At 39.9% G+C, this 27,656-nt stretch overlaps 3 protein-coding genes across 3 annotated transcripts; 2 read left to right on the top strand and 1 right to left on the bottom strand.

Annotated features, from left to right (window-relative positions):
• The first annotated feature begins 120 nt into the window (after positions 1–120).
• LOC130992802 (NAD-capped RNA hydrolase DXO1) lies at positions 121–10,636 on the top strand. Its single transcript, XM_057917552.1, has 13 exons — positions 121–710; positions 1,644–1,876; positions 2,576–2,641; positions 2,724–2,802; positions 2,933–3,012; positions 3,116–3,139; positions 3,563–3,687; positions 7,934–8,150; positions 8,256–8,309; positions 9,558–9,604; positions 9,729–9,813; positions 10,083–10,146; positions 10,336–10,636. The coding sequence occupies exons 1-13, from the start codon at positions 266–268 to the stop codon at positions 10,437–10,439; spliced, it is 1,623 nt and encodes a 540-aa protein (XP_057773535.1). The 5' UTR covers positions 121–265; the 3' UTR covers positions 10,440–10,636.
• A 658-nt stretch (positions 10,637–11,294) lies between these two features.
• LOC130994294 (uncharacterized) lies at positions 11,295–12,389 on the top strand. The gene is made up of 2 exons (XM_057919340.1): positions 11,295–11,480; positions 11,565–12,389. The coding sequence occupies exons 1-2, from the start codon at positions 11,295–11,297 to the stop codon at positions 12,387–12,389; spliced, it is 1,011 nt and encodes a 336-aa protein (XP_057775323.1).
• Positions 12,390–22,944: 10,555 nt separating this feature from the next.
• On the bottom strand, positions 22,945–25,128 carry LOC130994293 (uncharacterized). Its single transcript, XM_057919339.1, has 3 exons — positions 24,756–25,128; positions 24,310–24,623; positions 22,945–24,246 (listed from the first exon to the last, which is right to left on the bottom strand). Exons 1-3 carry the CDS (start codon positions 25,126–25,128, stop codon positions 22,945–22,947), a joined length of 1,989 nt encoding a protein of 662 aa, XP_057775322.1.
• Positions 25,129–27,656: the final 2,528 nt, after the last annotated feature.

The raw sequence follows: 27,656 nt of genomic DNA, 5'->3' as shown, positions 1-27,656 counted from the left end.
AAGTTGATGTGACAGTCACGTGGTAATTTAAAAATTAGAAACTGAAGTAATTGTTGGAGTCGCCCTTAATTACTCAACACACAAGTGTTAAAAAAAAAAAAAAAAAAAAAAAAAAAAACTTGGTGGGAATGGTTAGGTCGCACCCAAATCTTTGTCTAAACCTAATGAGATGGGATTAGTGTAGAGAAATAGAAACTTGGAATCCCTAGAGCAGTGAGCAGAGACAGAGAAAAAGTTGCAGAATTCATAATCCCCAACACCAAAAATGGACTTCGCTGAGCAAGCCATGAATTTATTCGGAGAATCCGAGGAAGAAGAAGAGGAAGATAACACCGCCACCGCCACCGCCACCAACACCAATAACAATTATTCCAACGACGAGCAAGAAGAAGAGCAAGACAAAGAGCCGCAACGGAGCTCCTCCGCTTCGCCGTCGTCTTCCTCCTCCTCCTCCTCCAGCGGCTCCTCCTCCGCGGCATCTTCTTCGTCCTCCTCCTCGGCCAGCAGCAGCGCCGACGAAGATGAAGAAAACGACGCCAATCGCGGCGAAGTGAGGTCTTCTTCCTACAATAACCACGATTACAACAACAACAACGATACCAATAGCCACTATTATGAGCATGATGAAGAGGTGGAGGACAAGGATCTGTTCGGTTCTGATAATGAGGATTACGTCAAAACGCCCGTCAACAGTCCTCACCCGGTGCCAGGTATTTATCCCTTTCACGCTATTAAGCCTTCTTATTCTTTTTTTATTTTGATTTTGAAGTTATTTCTAGTAGCAGTCTCTTGGAATTTTCTATAAAACCCAAGGGTGCCTTTTTTAGTATTCTGTATACATTTATCTGATTTATAGTATTTGTTCTTATATTTGGTTATGGTATCATCTGTTTATCTATCTAACTAGCTAGTAAGCAGGTTCATAGCTCTTCACCTTGGTTTGAATGTTTACCATTTAAAAACTTAATTCTCTAGTTCTTGCTAAGAATTTTGCCTGTGGGGTTTCCAGTAGCTATTGCCTTTTCCGACTTTTCTCTATAATCTCGACTGTGAAGCATGGTAAAGTTTTTATATTTCTATAATCTCGGCCTGGAACAGCTGGACTCTGAGATAAAAAAAACTGTTCCTTGACCATATAGCTGGATCAGGATACTAATCAATAACATTCTTGAGATATTTGCTTCAACTGAAATTGGAGCTTAGGAAAAAGTTTGGGAACTATTCCAAAATACCAATATATATGTTGATTCAAAATCATGGTATTAGCTTAGAGAATTGTGAATAGGCCAACAAAAAAAGTAGATTTAGGAATTCGTTGTGAGATATACCTTTTGAACCACTGCGACTTCAGGACCCAAAATCGTGGAAACCATTAACATCAATTATTTGTTAAGTCATTAATGGGTTTTAATGCTTGAGTATTTCTCAAAGAAACATCAACTGTTTAGAAGTTGGCATTCCTGTTTAATTCTGCAATGTCTTAATAATTTTATGTAGCTTTGTTTGCTTAGAAGTAATCTAGATAAATTTGAATGCAGTCCTTACAATGGAACATGTATACAGTATTATGTTCTTGTTCTAATTATGTTAGAATATGTGCCTAAATGTTACTCTTCCATAACTAATTTATGCAACTGACTTAGTTCTACCGCCCATACGCATCACAAATAACCATGCAAGGGGAGGTTTTGCACGTGGCCGCTGGCAGAATGATAGAGGACCTGGTCTCCTGCCCCGTCCTGGGCCTTATCCACAAAGGCAAAACTTTGGTTATGGTCCAAAGTTCTTCAATGGTCCTCGTGATGAACGATTTGTTTCTGAGTTGAAATTCAAAAGTGAAGAAACGTTATCTAGAAAGGCCACTGTTTTCCAGGAGGTAATACTTATGTTATCCTTTACCAAAGACATCTAATCCTCACGAACTCAAATGCATAAGATATGGATTGTGTCTTTTAAAACATTGCATGGTATTAACAAGGGTGATCACAAGCTAATTTGTTCAGTATCTTTGTGATCATTTATGTTAACTGCAAGTCCAGAGGATTTACTGGCAAATGGACTACATTTTTGGCTCTGCTATTGTCTGATGCTTCTATATTGTATACCTCACTACATGATGTGGCAGTAAAGTTTTGTTTGCTGGCTAAGATTATATAGTCCAAAAATGTGTGAGCAGTGGAGTTAGTGAACTGCAGATAGCCATGTGAATGCCTGAAACATGATGAGGGTTGGATTTGGTTTCTCAATATTGCTATCAATAATTTGAAGCCACCTAAAACATGAAAGAGAAGCTACTGGAAGTGGCCAACTCCCTAGATTTCAGAATTTTACATATGTTAACATTTGAACTGGTGCCCTTATGGTGTTACAGTTGCATGCTTAGTCTTGTTCTAATAAAATTGAAATGTCAGATTTCCATGCCTTCATCATGGATTGTCCCTAATTCTGCAATGCTGGCCTCTTCGATGTCCTACCCAATATGATTTGTAACTGAGTGGGAAATACATGCATTTATATTTTGAAAAATGTAAGTCGTATTTTCTTATCCATATTAGCTTGTTTGTTTTGAAACTAGCCATGTGAACTTGCTTGCTACAGTCGTGTCGAAGGTGGGGATGTCTACTTTGATGATCGTAGTTTGGTGAGCCTTCTTTTTCTCTTGCCTCAGATTTTTATTGTGTGTTGATTATAAGCTTATCTGGATCAGTTTTCCACATTTCTAGAGGCTTTTTAAGCGGCTTATTACTGAGGATATTGGAACCGATCTTAATGAAGGTTTTGATACTTTCATTCCAAAGAAAGGTATGCTATATTAGAGGATGCATTGATATTAAATCGTTCCTACATGAAGCTTTTATTGCTTTTAATCTATATTGCATTTAATATAATTAATAACTTCTAAAAGTGGTCAATTGTTTGTTTTTGATGCCAGACTTGGGCTCTCAAGGTTTCGGTGACCTTCTTGCTACAATAAGAAATAAAAATATACCTCTTCAGAACATGCACTTTGTGGTAATAGTTTTCGACATACCCAGCTTTCATGTATCAGTTAAGCTTAACAAGATGCTTCTAGTTAATTAACATTTTATCTTTCTTTGGCTTCTCCCCTTTGCAGACGTATCGTAACAATCTCAACAAGGTAATTGCTGGTTCTTTTGGCTGCTGATGTGCTTTTGTCTAGTTTGAATTTATGGTAGGCTCCAAGTGACTATCCCTAATGTTTTGAATTACTGTGTTCACGAACTATTGAGGAAATCTTGTATATGTTTTCTCTTTCTCTTGTAGAATTTACAGCTGAAAAAAGCCATCTTTTAAAATCTGTAATGTTATATATTTATAATTATCAATTAATTTCGATATCTATTTCAATATTTCCACTGCAATTGGCGAGTAGAAAAATCTTCCTCTCATATGTAGCTTCTGCCATTTGCTGTGGGCAAAAGAACACTGTTTAGTGCTTTTATATTACTTTCCTTTTCAGAGATTTATATGTTCATATTTCAGTTTGATTATCACTTTATTTTAAGCTATATACTCTTAACAAAAAGTGATCCATTTCTAGATTTTGGGGACGGCTTATATGAGGCACGAGCCTTGGGAAATGGGGGTGCATAAAAGGAATGGAGTAGTCTATCTTGATGTGCACAAATTGCCAGAAAGGCCACAAAGTGAATTGGATCGTCGAAGGTACAATATTAAGTTTCATTTATATCGATTTTAATTTTTTTTCCTACTTGCAGTGAAGCAATAAAGGAGGGGAAACTGAAATTTGATTGACTACATGGGAAAGTATTAGCTATCTATCTATACTTTGAAATTTTTTTATCCTACTTTGAATTTTTTTTATCCAAAGCATATATCACAATAATAGAAAAAGTTATCTAAAAGAAATAAAATAAAATAATACTCCCTCCGTCCCACTATAAGTGGCTCAAAACTTTTCGGCACGGGAATTAAGGAGGTGTAAATGTGTTAAAAGTGGTAGGGTCCACACTTTTTTAAAGGGTTAAATTTTGCCATTTGTGGAAATAGGCCACTTATAGTGGGACGACCCAAAATGGAATACAGGTCACTTTTAGTGGGACGGAGGGAGTAATAATAATAATAATAATAAAAACTGATAATGAGATTTGATGATGTTTCTACATACATTCTTTAGCCTCTTTCTACATCCATATATCCAGACATTTGTGAAGAGATGGCTTTGTTGTAGCTACCATCAAGTTACCTTGCTACAAGGAAAATTGTGATAGGAGTAAAGGGAACTCGAACACAACTACCAAACCAAGAGGAATTATATAGATAATCAAAGGATAAACTACAACAGAAGAGGAACTCTCTCTCTCTGTCCAAACGGCAAACAAGGTCAATGAGTTTCCAGCCAAAAATCATAGACGAGTCTTTCAGCCTCTTTGAAGGAGAAAGACTTCTTTTATTTCCTAGCTCGACTTCTGGGGGAAAGTTAATAGTAGCGTCCAAGGGAAGCCAAGAGTAGCTTCCAAGAGAAGCTTAAGGATAAAAAAGGCTTGCTAGGCCCACATAGGAACTAGCAACCCTAACTTAAACTTGAATAAAACGCAATATGCTAACAACTTAAGAAATAATAAACAAAGAGGCTACACTCTCGCTTTCGACCTTCTACAATAAACTATCTGCAACAACCCTTCCTTCCTTCCAAACAGCCTTGTCCTCAAGGCCGAATTCTGGAAATTGCCCGCTGAACTCTTCCTCTATCCGCCAAGTCACCTCGTCAATCTCCTTATCCCTCCATTGCACCAATAACTGATGGACATGCTCATCTCCCTGCCAAACCCAACAGTCACACAAAATCCATTGAGAAACAAATTCACGACCAGACAGCCACAGCTCTTTGGCAACTTGGTTTCGACCAAATGATTGCCCACCATTGCCTTAAGTTGTGAGATGTGAAAAACTGGATGCAACTGTGAAGAAGCTGGAAGTAGCAGCTGATAAGCAACAGGACCAACCCTCTTTAGAATTTCAAAAGTTCCATTAAATTTTTTGCAGCTAACTTACATTCCCTGACCGAAATAAGGACTGTCGATACAGTCGATGCTTGAGAATACTTTCTGGCCGACCTCAGACTGCACATCTCTGCGACGCTTATTGGCGGCATGAACCATACGCTGCTGACTGCTGAGCACGCACAAGATGCTTCCTTAAATGACGAAGAACATCATACAAATAACATCATCTGAGACGACGAAGAACATCATCTGATGAGATGATGAAGAACATCATCTCTGGCTGCTAACTCATCAACCACTACCTTGAAACATCTCTAGCTGCTAACTCATCAACCACTGCCCTGTCTTTGATCTCAGATGGTAATAAACTCCCAAGCTTAGGCGGAGGATGCCCATGTACAACTTCAAAAGGTATTGATACAGCTCCAACTACAAGTAGGTATTGATACAGTTGCACACTCTGCATTTTCATAACTTCGAGACAAGGCATCAGCAACAGATTGAAAATCATAACACAATAATTAGCCACCAAAAATTGTTGTCCCGGCGTTGAAACAGATTGTCCCAATAAAAAATGAAGGTTACATTGATTAGTTCGCACGGTAAATCTCCGTCCCACCAGATAAGGCCGCCAATGATGAACTGCAAGGACGAGTGCCATTAATTCCATCTCATAGGCTGACTTTGCTTAGCTCTTTTCAGATAAAGATTTGTTAAATTAGGCCACCGGTTGACCTTCCCGCATCAATACTACTCCTAGTCCTCGTCTCGATGCATCATACTCTATGACAAACGGTTTGGAAAAATCAGGAGTAGCTGGTGCTGTGGTTACAGCTTTCTACAAGGCTTCAAAAGCTGATTGAAATGTTGGTGTCCCAACTGAAATTAGTCACACTCTATACTTCTGAAGCAATTCAATTAACGGACGAGCAATTTGACCGTAATCTTGAATGAATAGGCAGTAGTAGTCTGTTAGCCCCAAGAATCCACGAATGCTCCAATTACCACCTCCCATTACATTATTTTTGACGGGAGTTGGAATCTTACTGTGCTCATTGCCTCGAACAGCACCAATTCCCTCTCCACTTCTCTAGCTATATAAATAGTTTCAATTAAATCTTTTGCTTCTTGTGAGCGTATATGCAAACGTAGTTCGTCACGTAGCTCGTGTAAAAACATTCCTAGACAATAGTTTTTGGTGAGGCCAAACATGAAATAAAAGAGCCGATGTATTCACTTATTGTTCCGGTCTGAGTGGTGTGGTGTACATCAGGGCTTCAAATGCATTAGCCATAGGATCATGACCGTACATCCTTAACATCTCAATCTTTAGTTGGCTCCATGTTAAATATGGAAATCTGGATCGCATGAGTTGATACAATGAAGTGGTGTGGTGTGCATCAGGGCTTCAAATGCATTAGCCATAGGATCATGACCGTACATCCTTAACATCTCAATCTTTAGTTGGCTCCATGTTAAATACGGAAATCTGGATCGCATGAGTTCATACAATGAAGGGCATCCCCCTTCATTGCAATAAGTGCCATTTCAGCCTTGCTCACTTTTGCAGGGCCATGTAGCTATCCAACCTTCAGGATTACTCCCTTGGGAAGATTCATGCGAGTCGCTGCATAAACGCCTCATGAGAAGTTGGGTTTCTCTGAGGTACTGTCCCCATCAAATTAAATCCCAATTGTCTATCCGAACCAAACAAATAGTTTTTCAGACGTGGTGGGGGTGGAATAGCTCCATTCAGTTGCCTGCTGGGCTGGTTAATGCACGAATCTACAGTACCCCAGCCTTGACATTGTGCTCCAAACTCTTGCGCAGAATTTGATTGCAGCTGATGCTCCTTTGTGAGTTTCACTGTTGTGCAGCCCCTTGCTCTCCACTATAGGCCATTTTATTCACACCCCAACTCGACGATGCCCGTTCGGAGTAACAGAAATCATGGACCTACCGCCTGCCCCATGCTTTTGACAAACATAGTCGTGTCTGCGCGCTGATTCCAATGCTGCTCGTCTGCTCTTCCACATCGCCTAGCCCTTTTTCCTGCGGTAGTGGGGCTTTAATCTGTCCAAGTTTTGTCATATCATCCTTTAATTCTTCGATCATCTCGATTTTAGAGCGCTATTATTCCCATTCAGCCCTAATATCATCGTTCTCTACTTCTCTTATTCTATCTCCCGTTCTTTGACATCTCTCTTTCGACCTTCTACGAAAAACTCTATCCGCAACAAATTGATCTAGTGAAGCATAAAGTACTGACATTTGGTTTGAAACTAGAGTCTAAGGTTGGATGTTGTCAATCGTTCAGGCTTTTGAGAATTTACAAGCTCTGGTTCAATCTCATTCTAAAAAGTTTAAGCTCGAGCCTAAGTTCATTGTGATTTGTGTTTACCCTCCTGCTCAATTTAGAGATAGCTTGATTGTAGTTTAGTATTTTTTGTTGGGTTAATAGTGTTTTATGTCCCGAACTTTCAACATTTTCTATAAAATGTCCCGAACTTTCATTTTTTCTTAAAAAGTCCCGAACTTTCAACTTTCTTCCATAAAATGTCCCGCTATACAAAATTCGATGATAGAAAGGTAAGAAAAAATCCCGAAATTTCAACATTTTCCACCAACAGTGGTTCCTAACATGGTTTTTCAACAATGAAGATTCTCAAAATATTTCATCCGTGCAAGATAAGTTATCTTTCTCTCACCAAATTTTGTGCAGTGGGACATTTTATGGAAAAAGTTGAAAGTTCGGGACTTTTTAGGAGAAAATGAAAGTTCGGGACATTTTATGAAAAATGCTGAAAGTTCAGGACATAAAACACTATTAACCCTTTTTTGTTTTGTATACATTTCCAAAAGTTCCCTTGTCCGGTTTCTTTACCTAATTTCACTAGTGAATATTATGTAGTGACTTAAATTTTACCTGAACTTTTTGGAGATAGGTGTTACTGGGGCTATTGTTTTGAGACTCTTGCCACAGAAGATCCAAGAAGAGCTGATGGAGAAGCAATACACCATGTTGATGCCAATGTTGAATACTGCTCCGTAATTAAAACAAAATTAGGAGCTCATCGAATACTCATGGGTGCTGAAATGGACTGTTGTGATTCAACTGATGAGGGTAGAAGATTCTATGTGGAACTAAAAACAAGTCGTGAGGTTGGTATTTTCTTAATCCGTATTTTTATTTTTATTGTTTTGATGGCTGTACTCTAGTTTCCCTACCCTGGTTTATGACTTAGTCTTTTGCTTGTGCTTCTACAGTTAGATTATCACACTGAGGAAAGATTTGAGAGGGAGAAATTGCTCAAGTTCTGGGTAAATGCCTTGCTAATTCTGCTCATTTTAATTTTGCATGGTTCTTCATCTCCTCGATTTCTGCTGTTTCCTCATTGCCTGCAGTGCTATCAAATGAATGTTCCATGACAATTTTTGGATTATTTGGATGGTATCTGAATTATGCGGAAATGGTTGCTTGGTTAGCACATATAGTTACTAGCTTATTTGCACGATATGTTCTTGTTTCAGGCTTGATTAAAGGGTTCAGTAGCTTATATGTAATCTGCTTCAAATTTCGAGACCATGAAAATAGCATGACCCTTGATTCTAGATCACATCCACAGAAGTGATTTGTACCAGAGAATCATGCCATGGACAATAACTTTCTGGTGGAGAAATTGCTCCTTGCATTTATAAGCCCTGAAACCTGAACTGCTATCATATTATTCTAGGACTTCAAAATTATATCGTGAAGCACAATCAAATATACTAAACCAAATTGTTGTGTATTCTCTATATGAACAATTGCTATTTTGTTAACACTTTTTTTCTTTTGTTTCCTATCAAGTGCATACACTGCATGTAAACAGATACTAAATGTATTATCTGTATAAGTGATTGATGTAACATTGAATTCTTTAAAACATTGACTCACATTATGATTTGCATTGTACTGAAAGTACTAAGAGTTTTTGGCTTATGAGTATATGTTAATTGAATTGTAGATGCACTTGGATGAATTCATATTTAATGGATCTACTGATAATTGCAACAGATCTTTGGTTCAACTCTATGCTTTTACTCAATTCATCAATTAATTCTTTTTGAAAGAGTTTGTCAATTGAGAAAGTACAGTAAAGTTTATATTGATATTTTTGTATAAATTGATGAAGCATTTATCACCTATTAGTTATTTTCTCCTTTCTAAATCAATATGAGATGTTTCTACGGCTATTAATTGATGACGGTTTTACTCTAGCTGCTTAGAACAGTTAGTATAAGCTATAAGTGCTTTTTGCTTAACGTTATATGCTAAGTACGACGATATCCTCTGTCCCACTATCAACCTGGAGCAAACTCATTTTGCTGTCAGGACAGTTTGAACTTGGAGCAGAACTGGCTCCTGCAATACCTGAATGACATTCCCTAGTTTTGTTAATACTACTTACTATGATATTTCCTTTGTGTGAATCTGCCGGGCTTTTGTCTTTCTAGAAAATACATTATGAGTTCTTTGCGTATATGTTGATAGACATTTTTATTTTACCATTGTCCTACTACTTGCAGATTCAGTCGTTCCTTGCTGGTGTACCTTACATTGTGATTGGGTTCAGGTGTTTCCTTTTATCTTTTTAGCTATGTCTTGTTTTTACTTTTTCTTGCCTACATAAATGAAGTGGAACTTTTTCGTCTTTCTGTATTTTTTTGCGTATTCTTTATTGGTTTTTTCTGTTGCAGGGATGATGGCGGTCGGCTTGTTCGTACAGAACGACTTAGGACCAAAGATGTAACACACAGAGTTAAGATGAAAAATTACTGGCAGGTACAATTGTAACTGCATTTGGCTGTCTTTTTTTCTGTCTTCTCTGTGGATTCTAGTTTTAACAATCTAAAGGCAATGATCTCAAAACTTTCCAATTATGCCATTGACATTCTCTGACATGAAAGGAAAGCAGATTTTTTCTTTATGACGACGAACTTATACCCCACAAGTGATGGATATGTATTGGCCTAAGTATATTATATGTGTATAGTAAGTTTAATTTTTCGTACACCAAGCCACACTTACTATCGTCTTGGGATTTGTGGCAGGGAGGCGTGTGCTTAGCATTTGCTGATGAGGTGTTATGCTGGCTTTATGGGACAGTGAAAGAAAGTAAGAATCCCAATAATATACACCATTTGACAATAGGAATTTGATAAATTGTTGAAAAGTAGTTGTGGAGACATAGATTGTTTCATGGTATATCTGTATGATTTCAATGTTAGAGCTCTCTCTTGATGGTCATGCTAAATATTTGTTTTGAAAGTATACTAATGCAAAAATTTCTTTGTTCTCGTGCAGATGAGGACTATATATTGCAGTTTGCTCCTCCTTTCACGCGATTGGAGCTTCTTCAAGCTCAAACATGCCCTGATGTGATCACTGAGCATGTTCAACAATTGTAGCTTTGCAAAGCTCAGTCTTACCAACCATTCTCAACAATCGTAGCCACTCTACCTAACCAGAATTAATATATTTACACACAATTTTGAGCATTGTATCATATAGACCTTTGGGGATTCGAGAATTCTCAAATAGGAGGGTCCCCTTTTAATCAAATGTTTATCCTCATATTCTCTTATGTTATCCTTGCTTTCGTTGAGATCGGTCATCTCAGAGTTTGTCCACTGCGTATTACTCCCTTTGTTCTAACGAAATTGAGTCGTATTTTTTTTGGACCGGCCCAACGAAGATGAGTTGTTTTCCTTTTTGAAAAAATTAAGAAATTTAAGAACCTAATTAAGTTACTAATTACACTTGTTAGTTTTCTTAATTAAATTTTTTTTGCCCCAATTAGCTGGGTTTTGTGATGGTGCCTAGGGGAAAAGAATGAAAGATGGTGCTCTTCGGTCCGGTTTTATTATGGTTGTCTCACCGTCGACTTCCACGTATCCCTAAGTTTCCAACAACTATGTCCGTCATCCAACTCGGCAACTTTCGCCGTCGTCGCCTTTGGTTCGCACCATGGATTCTCGCATCATAGCCGGATCTGTTGTGGATCGTTCACTCGATCTCCTATTTCCTAAAATAGGTTTTTTTTCTAGGGTTTCTTCTACAACCGCCGCCATTGCCTCGGATCAGCAGTATCTTACGGCCGTCGGCCACCCCCCTGTGATTCTATCGGAGGACCTTCTCTTGCTACTGTGTGCTCTTCGACCTCGATTCCCCATGTCACGCCGCCGCCCCTACATGCTATTGCTAGGGTTCAACAGTCGCCATATGCGAACCCTAGTTCCGCTCCTATTTTTTCGGCTATCACGATGCCGCCTCCCGCCACAGATGAGCGTGTTTCTGCTGTGGGCTGTGACGACGGGTTGCGATTCCCGGAGACGGTGGCCTCGGCCAAAACCTCCGCTCATGCTCCGCCGCCTATCCAACCTAGAACCAAAACTTTTTCGTTCGCTGCCAAGGTCAAAGGGCGTGTTGGCCGTCCGGCGGATGTCCCGGTGCATGACTTTGCCGTGCTCCGCCCGATTTTGGTGGATAATAAGCATTATCTTGTCATTTCACAAGCTTTTCACCAATGACAGGTTCGATCCTTTCAACATGCTCTACATGGTCGTCTCCTCCTTCGCAAGGGGAATTCTCCTCGGTTTGCCTCTGACCTTTACTCGGAGCTCAACTCTCTTTGGAATCCAACGTGTCCATGGCAGATCATACCTCTCGGGAGAGGTTTCTCTACTTTAAAATTCTCAGCGTCGGAAGATTCTGCCAATGCTTTCGCGAAGAGCTCATGGCGTTTGAGCACTGGAATCTTGCATTTCCAGGCTTGGGTCCCTAACTTTGTTCCATATAAAGCCACTTCTACTCTCTCTCAGGTATGGATACGTGTGTTTAATCTCCCTCATGAATATTGGCATCCTGAAGTGCTTTCCAGTATTGCTCGACATATTGGAACACCTATTATCATTGATGTAATTTCTGCTAATGTTGCGGTTGGTCATTTTGCTCGTATTTTGGTTGAGATAGATGTTTTTGCTGATGTGCCTGATGTTTTAGATGTTAATTGTGGTGAAAAGGTTTTTGCTATTGAGTTTGGCTATGAGAATCTTCCTTATTTTTGTCAGACTTGCAATGTTGTGGGCCATGATACTAACGTTTGCAGACGCAATATTTCTGAGACTGAGCCCCCTACCGTTGTCACGACCGAGAATGCTAAAGGGAAGACCCCCACTCTGATTCGCAAGGACGGCTGGCGTCGAGTCCCTTCCAAGAATGCCGAGATTGTGGCTCCATTGGTCACGTCTAATAAGGCCTCTCCTTCATCGGGAGCTCTTCATGGGGACGTTACTATGGTGGTGCCCGTTGTGGAGGATATCCCTATTCCTAACATTGCCTCCCTCTCTTTGGGATGATGAAATGGACATTCTCCCGCCTCATGCTACGGGCGCGGACCACCTCACTACTCTGGCTGGGGCTGGGTTTGCTCATCCGACGGCATCTCATTTGCACTACCCTAATGATGTGGTTACTCATCACAACTCTTTTACTGCTCTTTCTAGTCTTGATATTATGGACAATCCTTCTTTTTATGGCTGAGGATATGGATATTATACCGGGAAAAGCTCCTCACAATTCTAAGGCGGCACTTTCTCATGCTTTTAGTGGGGCTGATATTCATGGTTCATCGGCCAATTCTCCCCTATCCATGGACAGTGAGACGAGGCCCTCAACGGCTTTTTTCGACGACGATGTGGCCTCCTTGGCTCGGCCTCACAACTTACAACCCATATTCACTCTGGATACCCCGATTCATCATTCCCTTGCGGGCTCCGCCAACACTAGACGCCCCCCTCGTCTACCGAAATCTTTAGGTGGTGGGCGAATGACCTCCTCTTCTGCCCGTGGGATGAAGGAGCAACATATGAATGTGCATGCCACGATTGCTAGGGCGGCTCCTCTTTCTCGGCAGCCGCCTCTCTTCGAGGATTCAGAACACCCAAGGTATGTCTCTTTCTCTCGCTCTCCTGTGGATGGTTCTGTTGTGTTGGAATATGATCATGCTAAACATTCCGGTATTGAGTATTACGGCGTGAGATAACATCTAGAGCTGCTAATATTGAGTTATCGGATAATAGGGTCCCCTCGATTTTTTTGGATAAAGTCTCTACTGCTCTGGACAATGGCAAATCTCTCTCTGGCTTCACTATTGATTTTGTCTCTTCTGAGGCAGCCAAAGTTATGTCTATGGTTTCTTCACAGAATTGGGGAGACATGGCTGATGAAGATGAGGATCCTCTTCCCGAGGATGGACAGATTGTTGTTTACTCATGAATGTGCTTGGTTGGATTATTAGAGGCATGAACAACAATGCCATGCCCATTCTCCGTCATTACTGTGACTCTTATAAGCCATATCTGCTTGGCATTTTGGAACCTAAATCCAGATTTTGTAACACCCCAATTTTCATAAACTTTTCAATTTAAAAACTTTGAAGAACTAATAGTGAAAATAAAATTTCTTGATTTATAAAGAAAATTTAAACTAATTTCAAAGTCAACTTGCCAAAACTACAGTAGTATCATAAACTTAAAATAAAAATAAAACAATAAACTAAAACTTAACAAGTTCAACTAAAATGTTCAATGGAAATACTAAATCTCTAGTCATTCTCGACTTCCATGGCCACCTCAACTCCATAACTGCAAAACTGAGAAGATAAGGGGTGAGCATATTGAAAATATACTCAGTGAGAAACCATGCAAATATTCACATACGCTTAAACATGCAAATAATTCACATTGTCATACACATATACTGATAATCTGATGGGCGAACTGAGAGCCCCTGAACATGTATTTCAACATGGCTAATATTCTGAACATGTATTTCTACATGGCTGAACATGTATTTCAACATGGCTGATATTCTGAACATGTATTTCTACATGGCTGAACATGTATTTCAACATGGCTGATTTTCTGAACATGTATTTCTACATGGCTGAGCAAGTATAATCAAACATGAACTAAGAGCATATAAAAACATACATGAATATAACCACAAGCATATAATCCCTCACCTTAAAGTCGAATCTAAATAAATCAAATCCGGAATGAAGGTCTTAATAGCGCCGCACCAGAAGAATTCGTCAAAATCGCAGCTGAACAGACCAGTCAGCTTCAAGCCTTCGTTTGAAGCCTCAAACGTCCTCAAATCGTATTTTTCCCAGAAATACGACTTCTTCGTCTTCGAGAGAGCTTTCCGTGGCCGCCTGTTTCGCTTGAATCGGAGTTCTGTGGAGGAAGTTATGGCCGTTCTCCCGAAACTGCCAGAACTTGATTTCCTGCGAAAATCTGACTCCCCACGTTTCTGGCCCTCTATGCTCTCTAAAACCCTAATTAATTAGTGTGTCCGTCTGTTTTAGGGTTTGAAAATAGATCCCATATTTATACTAGTTTTTAAAGAGTTCTAGTTCTAATAGGAAACAAAAAATAATACTAATAATAATAATAATAATAATAGTCTAGATAAAATTAATGGTGCATATCTATATGTATCATGTAATTATTTAAAAAAATAAGCTATACAAGAAAAATACTATTAATTAAACTTATAAAATAAATCTAAATTATCGGGGTATTACAGATTCTCCAGCATCCGAATTTCTTATTGGCATTCTCTGGGTCTCGTTCCTATTCATCAGAATGACAGGGGTCGGCGGAGGTCCAACATTTGGGTTTTTGCTCATCACTCTCTTGATCCCGTTGTGTTGTTCTCTTCGGCTCAGGTTGTTATTATTTAATGTAGGGTTTTGGGTTCACTTTTGATTATTGCGTTTACGCATGCTGATTGTGATTATGTTCAGCGTCGTACTCTTTGGTCTTCGGTTAGTCAGTATATTGTCGGGTGCTTTCTCATGATTGGCGACTTTAATGCTATTTTAGGGGCTCATGAGCGCCGCAGCAGAAGAGTTACTGCTTCTACTCCTTGTCACGAGTGGGGGTTCATTGAGGATTATAATCTCATCCATCCGGACTCGACGGGGCCTTATTACACTTGGACTGACCGTAGAAGCTTTCCCGCTCCTATTGAGTCGGTGTTGGACATAGCTCTCTTCTCTCAGGATTTTTCTGATCTTTGGTATTCTTCTTCGGTCTTGGTTCTTCCTAGGCTGGAATATGATCATTCACCTATTCTTCTACGGTGTCTGGATTCTGCTTCTCCTAGTGCTGGCTGGAGGTTTCGTTTCCTGAGTATGTGGTGTAGGCATGATGGTTTTTTGGACGAAGTTCGGGCCTCTTGGACACAGCCAATGGATATTCTTTGCCCGATGGTCCGTGTCATGAAGAAGCTTAAGCGCTTGCGTTCTGTCCTTTAGACTTGGAATAGGGACTCATTTGGCAATTATAATACGACCCTTGCCTCTCTTCACCAGGATTTGAGCTCTCTTTCGGAGGGTATTGACGCGCAGGGTTACTCGGAGAACCTTTTTGACCAGGAGGTTCGGCTCTAAGCGGATATTGGCATGCTTCTTTCGTGCAAATCGGATCACCTTCGACAGCAGAGTATGATTTCTTGGTTGAAAGACGAGGACCAGAACACCAGATTTTTCCACTTTGTGGTGAAGTGGCGTAGATCTAGTCACAACATCACTAAATTGAACATTGGCGGGGTGGTTACTGAGGACATCCCAACGATTGCAGCTCATGTTGTGGATTTCTACAAATCCTTGTTACGGTGCCGGGGGACTTTGGGGAGGTTGACCGATCTTAAATTTCTAATTATATCACTGCTGGGGTGTCCACTTCTCATGCTCATATGCTGATTGAGTGCCCTTTTGCCATTGTTATTCGGGACACGGTTTTTGATATGGACATGAATAGCGCCCCTAGGCCGGATGGTTGGAGCTTTCTTCAAAGCACTTGGGAGGTTGTGGGCGATGACTTGGTTGCGGCGGTCAGGAGGTTCTTTACACATGGTTATCTACCTCATGGTCTTAACTCCAATCTGCTTTGCTTGTTGCCCAAGAAGACAAATGCTTTCCTTGTGACTGACTTTAGGCTTATTGTTTTGGGAAATTTCTTTTTCAAGATCATCACTAGAGTTCTTGCTTCTCGGCTGAATATGGTTGCCTCTGAAATTATCTCAAACAATTAATTTGGGTTTATTTCTGGTCGCTCCATACAAGAGTGTATTTTGCTTGCCTTTGAGGGGGTAAACTGCATGGAGCGTTCCTGAAGGTTGATATTATAAAGGCGTTTGACACTCTTAGCTGGGATTTTATGGAAAAAGTGCTGGAATGCTTCAATTTTCCGCCTATTTTTTGCCAGTGGATTTATGAGATTTTTACTTCGGTGTGCATTTCTGTTCTTCTAAATGGAGAACAGTACGGGTTTTTGGCTGTTCTCAAGGAGTGCCGCAGGGTGATCCACTCTCCCCGATCTTGTTTGGTTTAGCTGAAGAGGTCCTTAGTCACCTTCTTCTTGAAGCTGTGGACAGGGGTTTCATTTCCAGGATGGGGATGAGGATGTCCCGGTCTTAATCGTTCCCCTCCCACCTCCTCTATGCGGATGATGTTATCCTCTTATGTAAGGCAGACTATAAAAGTTGTGTTATGATTGATTCTATTCTCCAGATCTATGCTTCTGTCTCTGGGCAGCATTGCAATAAGGCCAAGTCCACGGTGTATTTTGGCAAGGGCGTTCCTTTACAGCAGCGGCGGCGGTTGCAGCGCACTTTGGGGGTTCTCCATGGGCTTGCTTCCTTTTATCTATCTGGGGGTCCCTCTTTTTGCTGGTCGGACTTCTTCGGCACAGTTGACGGTCTTCCATGACCGGATCCTTGCTCATTTTCCAAAGTGGCAAGGTATGTAGCTTTCTATGGTGGGACAGATTTGTTTGGTTTTCTCTGTCATTCACAGTGCAGCGGTTCACAACATGTTAGTTTACAAATAGCCTGAGAAGTTACTCCATGATCTGGACAAGACTTGTCGTTCCTTTATTTGGACAGGCAACACTACTTCCAAACAGTCTTCTTCGATTTCTTGGAATCGGGTTTGTGCGCCCAAGTCTCAGGGGGGACTGAATATTAAATCTTTCTCGCATGTCAATCGTAGCTTCATGCTCCGCTTGGGTTGGCACATTATCACTCAGGACTATTTGGGTTTCAGTCTTTTTCGTCAGAGATATCTGGATCATTGTTTTAGGCTTCAGTCTCCTTTGTTCTCTTCTACTTTTTGGCTTGGCTCCCGTCCCTCTATCGCGTCTTTGATCGAGGACACCTTTGTTATATTGGCTCAGGATCCTCCATTTACTTCTGGAGTGATAACTGGCTCGGTTACAAGATCATTGACATACTTCATATTCCGTATAATCTATAGTATGAGATAAATTGGACTATAATAGGATTATGCAATAACAATATTTCATATAGAAGAATCATAGTGAACTAAGGAATCAATGTATACAAGCATAAAGTCTTGCTTTCAGTATACAACCCTTCATGCGCAGACGTCCGAGACTTCTGCCAGCATAGCATTAACTTGCAACACTTCGGCCATAAAGCTGTAAGTTAGTTAGAATCAAGTAGCCTTGTAGATAGTGACCGCCGCCGTTATCAGTACATGCAGAGTACATGAGAAATGTAAAAAGTCTCTTGTACCCTTTGCCCTTAGAACCTCTATAAATACTTCATGTATTCCTCTTTGGAGGAGGGACAATTTTTAATAGAAGCAACTACCATTTTCTTAGTGTTCTTGGAGTTTCTTGAAGTTTGAATCTGTATCGAAGAGCTCTTGAGCAACAGCTTAATTTCTACCCTATGTGTTCGTGTTTAGTTTAGGTGTTGGTTTTGTGCTTTACCAGTAAGGTCATATTTAATGAGATAACTTCGATATTTTGGCACCTTACCAACAATTTGAGACGGTATAAGCAAGTGTATGATGCATTTACAGTGGGTTATATTGGTAGTTTGATTAAACACTAGAGAAAAGAAAGTTCGAACGGTCCCCACAATCATCTTATAGCTCACCAATTGAAGGGTGATATCATACCCTCGGATGAGTTGTGGTTCTAGATTGCACGGGATTATGCGTGCATCACTGGGCTCAACTTTGGAAGCTCAGATTTTGATCCTCAAGGCAAACATCTCCTGAAGCTTACCAGTCTTTTCCACAAAATATTCAATAAACCTTGGTTAGTGAAATGCGCAGGATGTACAACGATCGATAGTTGGGAGATGACATCAAAGACTATTGTAAGGTGGCTAATTTGTTGGTTTACTATCTCTTTCTCCTATCCTGAGATAACATGGCAATCTAGACATGGGCATGGACATTAATTGAGAATTTCTACCATTGGGAACGATTTCCTTGGGGTGCTTACACTTGCGGGCCGTTGTGTCACTACATACACAACATGATCGAACTAATTGTGACCCCTACGCCCTTATGTATGTCGATTAATTGTCTCATCAATGCAGTAGCCCAACATCATGATGTATCAATTGATGACAAGTGCATTACTGCCTATAAGAAATGTATAGCAACTAGGATTTATTGGTTAGTAGTTGAAGGTTGTCACAGGCTTTGAGAACGATTTGAACTTGTTATGTCTTATGTATCTTAATATTTTAACTTCTTATGTCTTATGTGTTCTATAAGAATGTCTTGTGTGCATGATGGAATGAAATAGGAAAAATTTATGATGAAACGAGGAAAATATGTGTTTTGATGTGCACACGATGGCATGTCGATCGTGTTGACAATCATCCTGCCCTAAATTATGCACATGATGGCTACATACGATCGCATTATACGATCAAACCATTGTGTGCACAGTCATGGCCAGCATCGTGTGCATAAGAAATTTTATCTAGGACCATTTTTTATTCTCTGTGTTATTGATTTAGATGCCAACCTATCGCATTCAAATCTCAAGGTAAAACTATATGATGCATTCCTGAATCGGCTGAACAATTATCACAATTAAGTCTCAAATTGAACAACTAGACATGCAAATTATTGATTAGGTAGTTCACAAGAAATCAAGCATTAGGAATCATGAATCACAAGATGGAAGGCAAATTGATATCAATAAATCAAACACACAAATTAAATCAACTACATACAAACCCTAGAATCATAAATGAAACTAACCATATATAAATAAATAAATAAATAAAAGGCATAATTAAAAAGAAAGCAATAGAAAAGACCGAAATAAATAAAACCTAGAAAGAATCGTGAATGAATAGCTTGAATCTTGAATCTTGTAGAAAATAAATCTAATCCCTTTGATTGAAATAAGGCCCCAACTGCGAGTTGCCCACGTACCAGTGGAGGATGCTTGATCCAACCTAAAGGCCCCGCACTGTCACGTTCGGGCAATGAAATGACCCAATTGTGCATTACACGCATATGATTGGGCTCGCTTTTGGAATGATGGTTCGATGAGAAGTTCCAATTACCCCAAATCTTATCCATTTGTGTCGGCTGTCGGACGACTACCCAAGCAAGAAAGTTCGTAAATAGTGAATCATGCAATGCCTTACGACAATCTTCCTCTTCAGACGATGATGCCTCTTTATTTTCCTCATCTTCGTTATGTTCCTCATCTTCGTAAATTATTGATTAGGTAGTTCACAAGAAATCAAGCATTAGGAATCATGAATCACAAGATGGAAGGCAAATTGATATCAATAAATCAAACACACAAATTAAATCAACTACATACAAACCCTAGAATCATAAATGAAACTAACCATATATAAATAAATAAATAAATAAATAAAAGGCATAATTAAAAAGAAAGCAATAGAAAAGACCGAAATAAATAAAACCTAGAAAGAATCGTGAATGAATAGCTTGAATCTTGAATCTTGTAGAAAATAAATCTAATCCCTTTGATTGAAATAAGGCCCCAACTGCGAGTTGCCCACGTACCAGTGGAGGATGCTTGATCCAACCTAAAGGCCCCGCACTGTCACGTTCGGGCAATGAAATGACCCAATTGTGCATTGCACGCATATGATTGGGCTCGCTTTTGGAATGATGGTTCGATGAGAAGTTCCAATTACCCCAAATCTTATCCATTTGTGTCGGCTGTCGGACGACTACCCAAGCAAGAAAGTTCGTAAATAGTGAATCATGCAATGCCTTACGACAATCTTCCTCTTCAGACGATGATGCCTCTTTATTTTCCTCATCTTCGTTATGTTCCTCATCACCGTTGTCTTACTCATGTCCCTTATATTGCTCATGTTTGGACGACATGTGGTTGTGCTCTACTTGGGAGCTACTACCACTCACTTTAACCTCGGAGGTGTATGAGACATTATTCTCAACATAAACCTCCAGATCATATTTTTGTTCTAGTAACCATCGAACTAACTCGATATCATTCCACAATAGAACTTTTACTTTGTTGTCGCCCAAACCATATCTTGTAATCGGCCCCTTTTCGACCGCTCAAGCTCTCTCCAATCAGTTCCACGTGATTAGCACTGTTTTTGGTTGATCGCATCGATGAAGACAAAAAGTGAATCCCCCTTTACTTACGTCGATCGTTCTCAATGATCATTGTGATGTATCAGTACACGCGTCCACGACATCTGAGATTCACAAAGAAGCCAAGAAATTATCAATAAAATGATTGAACAAGCTTCTACAACATTCTCTGTATAGGACACGACGACCAATACACAATGGGAAACGACCGTGTGCATGTTTTGTGGCCATGAAACATGAACACTGTGGCTTGTCATGGCAAAGAAAATCCTAGTTTCTATACCCTACGATCATCAATATATTTTTATAGTTATTTTGCTTCTAAATATGTTCTTAAACATGCAAATATACTCTCTTGTGACCTAACGTCAACAATTTTCCTATTTCATGCCATTATACTACTATTGTGTCCACCATGCTTACGATCGAGTGCAGTGGTTGTGTGGTAAAGAATTCTCGAAAAAAAAAAAGAATTTTGCATGGTAAATTTAGTTGCATACATTCTTTATGAACCAAGAAACAAGAAACGGTCGTCCTATTTGCACTTCAACTCCTCTTTTCAAATAATTGTGTAAATTTTACAAGGATTTTGAGACACTCATTTCTCTTTCTCTCATTTTTCTCTCTAACGTATTTTCTTTGAATCTAATATGTTTAAAATGTAGTTGTTCATGGGTGATTAATGAGATTTTAATCTAATTTGTTTAAAATGTAGTTGTTCATGGGGTGAATAATGAGATGCAACAACCCTCTCCTACTGAAAGAATTTAGTGCCCCAAATTACCAACAAAGTAAAACTGTGTAAAGAAAAGAGTAATGTTGGATGCAATGTTATGAACAGAATGTTAATAACATTATAACCAACATGCAGCGGAAAGTAATAACACACAGGAATACTTTTTTCACGGATTATAAATAACCCGTGAGTGCCTCAAGGCTAAATTCACTATGTTGAATCAACAATACAAAGTACAGATTTGGATCTTCTTGGAGATCTATCTTTACAGAATATCTGCCTAAGATAAACCAACCTATCTACTTTCAGTACTACAATGTTGATACAACACAGAACCCAAAAACAGCCGAATAAAAAAAGTTAATCGGACAAAGCAAACAACATGCTATGCTCCAATGGCCTTGCACTTAAACTCTTGCCCTCGACATCCCGTCGATACAAAGATAGACTTTACAGATTGGCTGCCAAAGTCTACTTCGTCAAAGCAATCCTTGAAGAACCGGTGACACGTTTGCAGCAGGAAAATGACGAATTGGCTGTGAGTGAATGTTAAGTCGCAGATAATGCACTTTCAAAACGTGAGGATGATTGAAGCTTCTTGCTGCATTTATAGGCCTTCATGTCGTGGTTGGTTTCATCCACTTCCCACTTCCAGAACCTTCCTATAACTGCTGCAATCCGTCTTCAATAACTGCTAGTCGACCAGCCTTGGGATGTTGGCTACGAGATCATGGTTCCTGAAAAATAGCAACAACCTTCCCACTACTTTGAACCATGCAAAACCGCCTATCCACTTATTAGAAACGTGGTCAACAAACATAAAACCTTTATTCCACAACCAAAGAATAAGAAAACGTGAAAGGAAGGTAAAGATTAAATATATACAATTACCAATGAAGAGTCAAAGTATGGAGTCAAGGCAGACTCCGAAATGTTGGTTGAAAACCCAGAAATGTTGACACCATGAATGTTATCAACATTCCACCCAACATTGAAAACACGTATGTTATCAACATTGGTCCCAACATTATCGGAGTCAACATTGACTCTAACAATCTCCCCCTTAATCTTTTCCTTCCTGCAACAAAAACACAAACAAAGAAAAAACTATATACAGAAAAGAATTCTATGTTACAGGTTTTCAGATCAAGAAAGAGTTAGAAACTCCCCCTTAATCAAACAAGAGGTGAACCTCAAAATCAGTCCAGAGGAGATGTCGTAACAACACTCCCCCTGAAACAAACAAGAGGTACAACCTTAAGAAGCACAAACTGAATGTTGACCCAACAATCGGTTTGGAACAACCAAGAGAAAGTAAAGAACTCCTCCTGAATTGAGAAACAAAAGAACCTGTAAAACAGAAGAAAGGAAAACAAACAACAGCATTCAGAGCATTTAACCTCTCGATCAACATTGATCAAAAACGAAGATGAAACCTTACACAAACAAGTTGATCAAATGAAGCTTTGCTTTATTTGATCAAAATGAAGGTCGGCCGAAGGCCAAGACCTTCATTTGACCTGCCCAACACAATATACGAAGGTATATCAAAAACATGATAAATGTTGAACCAACAGAAAATCAAAAACCAAGATAACATAAACTATGTTACCAAAAAAAAAAACAGGTGCTCATGCACCACAAAAATTCACAATGTCCACGCATCAAACACATCACCAAAGAAACAATAACATTGTTTTGGAACAAACACTGCCAACAAAATCAACTACTCCCCCTTTTTTTTTGAAGAAGGAAAAGGTAGGAGTTTGGCGAAGACTTGTTCACAACAGTCGACCCATGCAAGCATGTCCTGTCCCATCTTGATCGTCGGATCCACCATCAACTGCACTTGTCTTTTGAGCTTGAGAAGATCCTCTCTGGACTTGATGAGCTCTGCAACGTCAAGATCAATCTCAACTTCAGAATCTCCAGCTGGTTCCTTGCCTTTACGAGATGTGGATGTTTCTTTAGTGAGATTGGCTTTGACAGAAATGATATTGGAAACATCAAGTGCAACATCAGGAGCAGTCGCACGATCAACATTTTCATCTTCACCATACTTGTCGATCTCAGCTTCAGTAGAGTCAGCATCATCATCAGACTGAGGAGACAAAGGAGGACCAACACGTGGAGGTTTGTAGGGGAGATCTTTGACACGATCAGGAGTGAGGAGGGTTTTTAAAAACTCAAGCAGATTCTTCTCTTCAACAAGCACAACTTCCTCTCTCTCCTGGAGTTCTTGCTTAACCAAGAGATTGTAGATGAGGCTTGGAAAAGGAAGCATACTTCCACCTGTGGACTTAAAGGCTGCACGAGAGATGTTAGCAAACACTTGCTCACCAAAGGTGAAAGCCAATGGCTTACCAACTTTAAAGATAAATTCAGCTTGTTCCTTGGTTATAGCAGTAGTGTTTTTGCTTGGAAGCCAGTTGTAAACTGCAATCTTGTGAAGTACAGAATATTTCCAAGACAAAGTGGATGCAGCAAACTTCGAGGTCCATGCCTTAAGTTTCCCTCCAGTCAACTCCCTAGTCATCTCATCATCATCAACCTCAACATCATCAGTGTTAGTATTCGCAGTGTAGCATGCTTTGTTAATGGCAGATGGGGAGAAATCAAAGACCTTACCCCTAACAAACACTTTCCCATACTTAACAGATTTTGGGTCAAAAGCCTCTGCCATCAGATTAACATAGAACTCTCTAACAATCTCAGCATCATAGGGAAAAACATTGACAATCGTACCCCACATACTCCTATCTTGCAAAAGGATATCAAGCTTATACTTTGAAAAGAAATCCTCATCCGCACGTCTATCATTATGAAACTTCCTAGCAGCCAACACTTTGAGAGCATTCTTTGCTTCACGAGTGTAAAAACGAGTGGAGTATGACTTACTAACCTCAACCTCTGATTCAGAGGAGCTTCCAGAGCAGCTGATGCGAGGGGAGGTAGTGTGAGAGGCAGAAGATACCTTTCCGCTCTTTGAGGTGAGAGAATGTTCAACCTTTGGCTTGAGATGTGGAGGCTGTGATGTTGGACCAACATCACTGTCTTCTCAGCTAGGAAGATTGAGAATAGATGGGATCACCCATGTGGATTTTGACCTTGAGGAACGCCTGAGAGAGGCCACCCCAGCTTTACGTTTCTGGCTTTTCTTGTCAGGGACAAAGGTGTCAACATCAATAACATCTGTGCTTTCTTCTGGATCAACATCAGGAATCTTTTCAGGGTCATCAACATCCATGGATGTGAATTTATCACCAGCAGCACATTCTTCTTCAGCAACAACAGAAGCTTTATCAACATCTGAGCCAGGTTGTGAGGCAAGATCAAGCAGGGCCTCTTTGGCAATTTCCCCAATTCTCTCCAAAGAGGTATCATGAGAAGCATGCGCTGATTCCTCTTTTGAAGACGGAATTGACTATTCGCTTGGAGTGGTAAGAGGAGTTTGATGTTGAGTAACACCAAAAGCTGGATGTCCTGTGGATTTTTTTGAAAACGCTTGAACAGTAGGGTTTTGCAAAGGAGATTTACCCTTCGTGAGTTCTTCATCAACCTTAACAGAGGAACCAGGACAAGGCGCCATTTTTGAATGGAAGATCTCAAGAGGAGGAACAGTGGAGATCGGCTCAGAATTGATGGGAGTTTCCACCATTTGCAGCGAGACAGGAGCAACATCAGTCCCAACAGACGACTCCGTGGTGCTTCTCTTCGGAGAACCTTTTGGAGAAGGAGCCGGAGGAAAGGTTTCTCCTGGGACTTCCGCCGGTGTTTGAGAAGACGAGGGTTTGTCGGTTGATTCGGCCATCTGAGGGAGAGCAGAGAGATGTTTGGCTGCGCTTTCCGGTGATCCGAAGTGTTGGATCAGACTCTTGATGAGAGAAGAAAGATCAGTGTTTTTGTCCATGACTTTTGGGCTTCAAGAGGAGACACTGCACAAATCTCGATAGAAGGGTTTGTGAAGTGAAAGGTAATAATGAAGAATCAGAACACCCCCTTAAATACAAACGAGAAGACCCCAACCAACATCAACCACTAAGCCTTGAGATAAAATCAAATCCCATAAAAATCTCCCTCACAAAAACAAATCAAAATTCGAAAATCATATCACAAGAGACAAGGAGAGGCGGATCAAGCATCAGAAGAACAAACCCTAGAAACACAAAAAAACTGATAAGATCACCAAGGAAAAATAAAAAGAGAGAGAACCAGAAAAGAGAAGAGATATGCCTATTGAAACAAAACAGTAGAGTCAATGTTACTTCAAATGTTAGTCCAACATTAGAAGTCAATGTTATCCAACATCCGGAACAACAGACTATGATTCTTTCAGCAGAGGAAGATACTTTTAATCAAAACACATTGAGATCTTAAAGCTCAACATCCATTTTCCCTGAGTGCATCGTCGCAGCGAACGCCGTGCCCCTAGTACTTAGATGAGAGAAGGGATGATCTCATTTATTTTCAGATGTTTTATGACCATTAAGCCTCACTCTTGTGCTACCGGTCTTATAACATCAATTTTTTTTTAATCAACATCTGCTAAAAGAACACAGCATAAACCGGTTAGAACGAACAACATCAAAACAACCAACATGGACACTGCACTGTCAATAACACAAGCTCCAACATGCATATGCCTAAACAAAAGAAAAAACAAACACAAGGAACAAAAACAGATGTTAGGATCCAACAAAGACAACCTAAGTCCTAACACCACACATGCAAGAACACTTAAATGCAGCACAAACCGAGAGACTTCCTAAGATGGGAGAATCTCTCAAAATCTAAAGCCTTGGTAAAAATATCAGCAAGCTGTTTTTCAGTAGGAATGTATTCCAACACAATGAGTTTTTTCTCAACAAGATCTCTTATAAAATGATGACGAATATCAATGTGCTTTGTGCGAGAGTGTTGACCAGGATTCTTAGAAATCTCTATAGCACTAGTGTTGTCACACATAACAGTCAAGATGTACTTTCCATACCATAGTCGTCCAACATCTGTCTGAGCCAAAGAAGTTGAGCACAACAACTACCAGCAGCAATGTATTCGGCTTCAGCAGTAGAAAGAGAAACACAATTTTGTTTTTGCTTGACCAGGACACAACATTGTTTCCCAAAAGATAACATCCTCTACTTGTACTTTTTCTGTCATCAGCATCACCTGCCCAATCAGCATCACTAAATCCGACAATGTTAGAGTTAGTGTCTTTGGAATAGTACATTCCAAGTTCAGAGGTTCCAGCAACATAGCGTATGATGCGTTTAACAGCCTTCAAATGTGACTCCTTTGGCTGAGCTTGGTACCTAGCACACACTCCTACACTGTACAGAATATCAGGTCTACTTGCAGTTAGATAAATCAAACTGCCAATCATTCCTCTGTATAATGTTGGATCAACATCACGTCCAACATCGTCCTTGCATAATCTGTCAGTGGAACCCATGGGAGTTCTCATGTGTTTAGCAGACTCGAGGCCAAATCTTTGAACAAGACTTTTTGAGTACTTGCTTTGAGAGAAGAAAATGCCTTCAGGAGTTTGTGTTAGTTGTAAACCTAGAAAAAAATTCAATTGCCCCACCATACTCATTTCGAATGTGGTAGACATGGCCTGAACAAAATCATTCACAAGCTTATCATTAGTAGCACCAAACACAATGTCATCAACATAAATCTGTGCAATGATAGTGTTACTAGCATGCCTTTTGATGAACAAAGTTTTATCAACTTGGCCACGAGAAAAACCATAATCAAGGAGAAACACAGTCAACCTTTCATACCACGCACGTGGTGCTTGTTTTAAGCCATACAAAGCATTTTTAAGTTTAAACACATGATCAGGCTTACTAGTGTTTTCAAACCCTTTAGGCTGTTCAACATAGGCTTCCTCAGATAAGACACCATTTAGAAAGGCACTCTTAATATCCATTTGTAACAAGGAGATCCCAAACTGACAAGCAATGGCAAACAACAGCCTAATTGACTCAATTCTAGCAACAGGAGCAAAAGTTTCATCAAAATCAATCCTTTCCACTTGAGTGTACCCCTGTGCTACCAATCTAGCTTTGTTTCTAACAATGTTACCAGACTCATCAGTTTTATTCTTGAAAATCCACTTAGTACCAATAACGTTCTTGTTATGTGGTCTAGGGACAAGATCCCACACATCATTTCTAATAAACTGATTAAGTTCTTCATGCATAGCATTGACCCACATAACATCTTTAAGAGCATCAGCAACATTCTTAGGTTCAACAAGTGACAGATAACATTCAAACTCAGCAAGCTCACACACAGAAATCATACATGCAATTCTTACCAGCTCTTTGTATTTGACTTCCTTCTTCTGTCGAGTGACAACTTTCTCACCCACATCTCCGATGATTTGAGAACTTGGATGATCTCTTCTCACATGACTTGGGGGATCTCGTC

The sequence above is a fragment of the Salvia miltiorrhiza genome, chromosome 7 (assembly GCF_028751815.1).
Source record: "Salvia miltiorrhiza cultivar Shanhuang (shh) chromosome 7, IMPLAD_Smil_shh, whole genome shotgun sequence".
In the NCBI taxonomy this organism is placed as follows: domain Eukaryota; kingdom Viridiplantae; phylum Streptophyta; class Magnoliopsida; order Lamiales; family Lamiaceae; genus Salvia; species Salvia miltiorrhiza.
The sequence above is the reverse complement of the archived record's forward strand: the minus strand, read 5'-3'. Positions and strand labels throughout refer to the sequence as shown.